Here is a 6,400-nt window from a genome sequence, read left to right on the forward strand (position 1 = left end):
GTATTTTGAGTTACAAATGAATCTAAACTCAACTCGTGAATCTTTTTCTGATCCTTGATTCCTATTTTCCTAGGCTCCCTACCATCATTGAGAGGAGAACGAGATTTGATGGCCTGACACATTTTTCTCTTAACGTCGTTACTCACATGATCGTCGAAAAAAGCCAAAGCAATCAATTCCTCCGACAAGTACCAAAGGTGGTTACTAAATTTCTCGAATACTGCTTTCTGAATTTTTGGGGAAATGCAGCCACCAATCCCAGCATTTGTTGATAAATCCTTCAGCAGAATCCAATCATTGTTTGGGGCTGTGACTGGATTTGAACACGTGAACCACGCTCTCTGATATAACAAAACTATGAAAATACAAACATCTCGTAGACCAGATGTTTCTTGGGCTGTCAGATGAAATTAATCCCGGAAGAAGAAGATCTTGAACGAATAAATCGCTTTGGACATCCATCTAGCATGATGCATGGGCCCAAGAGCTCGAAAACGGTTCCCTTTCATCAGATTCCCTTCGAGAAACATAACGATCAATTCCAACAACTCCCTGTAGTCGTTACGGATATTTTTATTCTGTGAATTGGAAAAATAGATATAATTAAACTTGATGTTACTGAATGTTAGTGTGATAGAAGGAGAAAAAGTGAGTGTGAATTATTCCCGTGTGGGTAATGTGTTGCCACTGACCTTTAAGTGTTCTTCAGCAAATGCAAGGGCATCCAGCGTATGACAATGCAGTACCTCTTTGACTTTGGCATCGTGCACTCCCGGTGAAAATTTTGCCTTCTCAATGTTTTTCCAGTCCCCTTGAAAGCGTTTGAATATCGAAACTTCAGGCCCAGACGTACTCCCCATTGATGTTTCCAATGCAATTTTCAGAAGAAGTTCAAAAATATGATGACGGCATGCTAGGTATAACAGTTCTCTCTCGAGTAATTTTTCAAGCAGAATACAGGCACCACTTATGCTGCCTGTATTGCTCGCCGTGGTATCGAATACCATGGAGCATATGTCATCAATAATGTCCCATTCCTTCAAGCAATCATAGATCGCTTTTGCCTGCAATTCTCCAGTTCCCTTTTCAAGTCTCGAAACACCAAGCAATTGATTCCAGTCATCATCTGACGCAAGAACTGGGAGCCGATCTATTTTCTTGAATTTATCTTCCGGCGCTGACATTCGTTTGCCATCCCGGTGAACTGCCTTGGCCGAAGACGATCTATGTTTAAAATTATCTTTTATCTGAGCAGCCATCGACTCGCGTTGTTTTTTCCGATTGCGACGAAGAGTTTCCGGGCTCAGATGGATATCATCTAAAGATATACCAAGTATTATGAGGATTGCTGCTATCACACGTGCAGCCATACGATTGCTCACTTTGGCTCTGTCTAAAATCGCAGTGAGATTTGGGGTCACGATCTTGAGTTTTTTAGGATTGGTCGGTGGCGATGCAACTTCATAATCGCTGTCCTCGTCTTCATAATCACTGTCTTCAATCTGCTTCAGCAGTTCATCGATGTCTTCATCGTCATCATAAATGCAGTTGGCATAATTTGCAGCAAATCCGGTTGGTTCACCTGGAATATCAAATAAACGGGCAAATATGAGTTAGAGGTCAGTGGAAGGAATTGGAGGATCTAGAAACGGCATGAATTTGAGTGGTTTTTTGATTAAAATAAAAAATATTCTATGCGGAATTTATATACCTTTACCATTAGTAAGTTGAAAAAAAAGAAACGAAATCAGAAAAATGCAAAAATGGGATGGGGAAAAGACACAAAGAGAACTCGTGTATCCCCTCTACACATTCCCCCTAAGGGGGAAAAATATCTCGACAACCCATAGGTTTAAAGAAAAATGTCAAAAGACATTGTTTGAAATTCAGCTATTCAAACTAGTCAAACGGTCACCGGGTTCAACGAAATTCTCGAGAAACTTCGGGACCCGTCGGGATCACGGTCAGCTACGAAGAAAATCGCCGAAAAAGAAGTAGTATCGTTCTAGCCACCGAGAGAGTCACTCTAATCGCAAATTGTATTGCCATAACCGCTCGATCGAGTACATCACCGGAGTACATCGACGCGATATATTTAAGTCTAGCGCTTTGTATAGCGCCTCTATTTAATTCAATTCAATTATCAATTAATTCCGAGTTAATTATCAATTATTTGAGTCAATTATCAAGTTCAATATCGAGAGAATCTCAAGTGCAGTGCATTTTTCAAACAATCATTTTTATTGACTTGTCGAGCAACTCAACAGTGTAATAATATTAATTTATCAAGACGCGTGGGTTATTCCACAATAAAGTACATCAACAGTGTGGTTTTATAATTCCGCGTGTTTTAATTTTCCACCTCCTTCCACAATTCCACTTTTTTCCCAACCGGCATCTCAATTTAGCTTCAATCTCAAACAAATGGTCCTTCGAGCCGGATAGGGAAAAAGTGCGTGAGAGTGAGTGGAAAATTCTAGAATAAAAGGGACGCCTCGTGTGTAACGGACTTTCGGGTTCCACACGAGCAAATCTACGGACAAGTCAAGACAATCAACAGTGCAGAGTGTTGTGCCCAGTGTTTACAGTTGAAGTTCGGTATTGTAAACACCGGTAGTGACATTTCGACCTCTAGTGCTGTGCAACTTCGGAAAACCTCGGTCTCCGTCGGGACTAGCCGAGGCCCAAGCCGCGCGCGCTACGCGAAATCCAACAGGCAGTTGGAAGAGCGCCCTCACCTAATAACGTGCCCTACCTTATCGACAGTGGGCATCAAGTCAACATCAGTCGGTATCTACCTATTATCGATAAGTTACCTCACCCAGAGCAGAGACGACCACCATGTCAGACGCAGAGTTAGGAGATAATCAACGTATGGATGAAAGCACTGAGGAGACGCCAAGCGTAATTGAGCCAATTATCCAAATTACTGAGAATCCGTCCCAAGCGCACTTCAGTGGAGAAAATACACCGCAGTTCCCTAATGCGACTTCCATTCACCAACAAGAAATTAAACACACTGTAGCCGAGAGGGGACCTGCAATAGGCGAACTCACAGAGACTCAGAAGTTCCAAATAAATAAACTGGACTTCAAGGTAAAGTCATTTAATGATATTTATCAAGAATTGTTGCAGTCAGCCGAGAACATTAGCGGTCTCACAGTTGAGGAGTTGGACGGCCAGGAGAAAATCATCGAAGGAGAATGGAATGAATTGCTCATCATCCAAGACAAACTCAGCGAGACCCTCCTGTCAACTCATCAACATATTATTGAGACCACCTATCAGAGGGCTTCAACGCTGAAGAAACCCTGCCTCAAACTCATCTATCAGCTCAAAGGAATCATCAAGAAGAGGGAATCAGCGAGTACATCAACAACATCAGGCCAAGCCAATCAACTCAAGAGAATCGGACTGAAACCATTCGAAGGAAAATACTCAGAGTGGAAGCAGTTCAGCGACCTGTTCCAGTCACTGGTGGGAAAAGACGATTCAATTCCGCCAGTGCAAAAGCTAGTACGCCTCAAGGAGGCTCTCAAGGGACAGGCAGCAAATCTCATCGACACCTTCACGGTGACCGATGAGAATTATGAGAAGGCCTGGCAGAAGCTAGTGAGGAAATATGAGGATCCCAGACTCATCGCTCAAGCACTGTTCAACAGGATCCTCCACCTCCCGAAGATCACCAAGGCAACTGCGGAGAACCTCAACGCCAATGCAGCGACAGCCCTTGAGACGAGAGATCAGCTGATCACTATGACAGGCTTGTCCAAGGAGAGCGTCAGTGAGCAGATGATCGTTCATCTATTGAGGAAGTCCCTGGATGCTGAGACTCTCAGAGCATGGGAATTGAAGCTAGGAGATTCCAAGGACTTCCCAACGCTGGAGGAGTTCACCAGCTTCGTTGAATCCTGCGCAAGAGGAATCAATGCTGGAGCCAAGCTGACCACCGAGCCTCTAGCACCACCAGTCAAGAAGCATGGAGCAACTCAACGTCAGAGAAATGCTCACCTAGCAGTAACTCAACAGAGGGAGCCAGGAGAGCTCACCAGACTGCTCCCCAAGGAGCACTGTGCCTACTGCAAGGGACCACATTTCATCGCGAACTGTCAGAGGTTCGTCGACCTGTCCCCCATCAAGAGGAATGAGTTCGTGGTCAGCACAAGGCTCTGTTTCAACTGCTTGGGCCCACATCTATTCTCAAAGTGCAGGTCCACCAAGACGTGCTTCAGCTGCAAGCGCAGGCATCACACACTCATCCATGGTGGAAGCACGTACACCAACGGCAGAGATGCTGAGCAGGCAGCTCCAGTGAACCCAACAAGAGAAGAAAATCCACAGACGGTCCAACCAGGAACGAGCTGGGCTGAGTGTACGTAAAAACCTAGTTTCCCTCTAATTTAAAAACACTCATTGATCGCTCTCAATTATACCTACCAGCATCCAGAGCATCACCAACACGAATCATCACCAATCAGGCGATCAGTACCTCAACATCACCTGTCATCAAAGAGCAAATCACCAAGCAGCCAATCATCGAGCAGAGCAGTCATCATTTAGCAGCTGATCAGCAATATACACTTCTAGCAACAGCCCAAGTACGAGCACAATCTCCAAAGGGCTTCCTTCTCAAAGCAAGAGCGCTCATCGATCAAGGCTCAGAGTTATCATTTATCTCTGAGGAACTAGTACATCAACTACAACTCTTACGAAGGTCATCAAAAATAGAGTTAATCGGAATAGGAGAGACAAACTCAGGTCACACGAGGGGAGCAGTATCAGTACTGCTTCAAGCAGTTGATGGATCACAGCAAGTGCAAATCAATGCTCACATACTCAAGAAACTCACCGTCAAGCTACCATCATTCTCGTGCTCACCAACATGGATCGACCCTCCACAAGGTCTTCAACTAGCCGATCCAGATTATCTAAAACCTGGTCCAATAGACATCATCATAGGGGCTGACAGCTATGGGCGGATCATCAAGAGCAGAGTCGTCAGGTCCAGAAACACTCAATTAGTTGGCCAACAAACAATATTTGGTTGGATACTATCAGGTCCAATCGAATGCAGTGGTTGTTTACCGAGGGTTTCTCTATCGGCCGTAAAGGAATCTTCAAACGAGCAACTACAAGAGCTTCTTCAAAGATTTTGGCACCAGGAGGAATTACCAAAAATTCCCAACTCATCAGCAGAGCTATCACCAGATGAACTCGAGTGTGAGAAATTCTTCAAGTCCACACACACCAGAGACGAAACTGGGCGCTACATCGTAAGACTTCCTCTACGGACCTCACCAACAGCGCTCGGAGAGTCTAAATTCAAGGCCTCACGTCAACTCCAGTCAGTTGCACGTCGTCTTCAGACAGACGAATCATATTCCCAGCTCTACAGAGAATTTATCAACGAGTATGAGGCACTGGGACACATGCGCAAAGCACCAGAAGGAGCAGAACCCGTCACAGCATACTATCTACCGCATCACGGAGTTCTGAGAGAGGACGCACTCACCACGCAGTTGAGAGTTGTCTTCAACGGCTCAAGTCCTAGCTCATCAGGATTATCTCTCAATGATATCCTCTATCCGGGTGAGAAGCTACAAGTTAATACCATGAACGTATTAACATGGCTCAGAAAACACAAAATTGTTTTCGGGACAGACATTGTCAAGATGTTCAGACAGATTCGAGTGCATCAAGACGATTGGGATCTCCAGAGAATTCTGTGGATCAACGAAAATCAGCAGCAGATCACCTACCAACTGACCACAGTCACCTACGGTCTCAATTGTTCTCCATGGCTATCTCTACGAGTTCTCCAACAATTAGCAGAGGATGAAGGACATCACTATCCAGCAGCCGTCGAGGCACTCACCAAAGGTCGCTACGTCGACGATATCTGCGGCGGAGCTGATACAGAAGATCCCCTGAAAGAAATCGCATGGCAGTTACAAGGGCTCTGTCAAGCAAGCGGTTTCGCTCTACAAAAGTGGAGCGNAGGCGGTTTCGCTCTACAAAAGTGGAGCAGTAATTGCCCACACGTTTTAGAGGAATTGGGAATCTCGACGAGCAAGGCAATCATCCAGTTCGAGGAGCCTATCACCAAAGTGCTCGGATTGTATTGGCATCAATCGTCCGATACATTTCAATTTAAATCAAAGCAGTTCGAGTCAGCAACAATCACCAAGAGAGTAGTAGCATCAGAAATCGCTCAACTGTTTGATCCATTGGGATTCATCGCTCCAGTAATCACCCGAGGCAAGATAATCATCCAAGATCTATGGAAACTCAAGCTCACTTGGGACACACCACTTCCAAAGGAGTATGAAGATCAATGGATAAGCTTCAGAAAGAACCTCAACCAACTGAATCAAGTCTCAGTGCCAAGGTGGCTGAGACT

The 6,400-nt window shown here is 44.9% G+C and overlaps 1 protein-coding gene across 1 annotated transcript; it reads left to right on the forward strand.

The window, feature by feature from the left end:
• Positions 1–2,841: 2,841 nt before the first annotated feature.
• LOC107045401 lies at positions 2,842–6,388 on the forward strand (the record flags this gene model as incomplete). The annotated part of the gene is made up of 2 exons (XM_015267678.1): positions 2,842–4,372; positions 4,441–6,388. Coding segments are annotated over exons 1-2 (3,479 nt in total), but the record flags the coding sequence as incomplete, so codon positions are not given.
• Positions 6,389–6,400: the final 12 nt, after the last annotated feature.

This window comes from Diachasma alloeum, unplaced genomic scaffold, assembly GCF_001412515.2.
Source record: "Diachasma alloeum isolate Michigan unplaced genomic scaffold, Dall2.0 Dall_scaffold_00926, whole genome shotgun sequence".
Taxonomy (NCBI): domain Eukaryota; kingdom Metazoa; phylum Arthropoda; class Insecta; order Hymenoptera; family Braconidae; genus Diachasma; species Diachasma alloeum.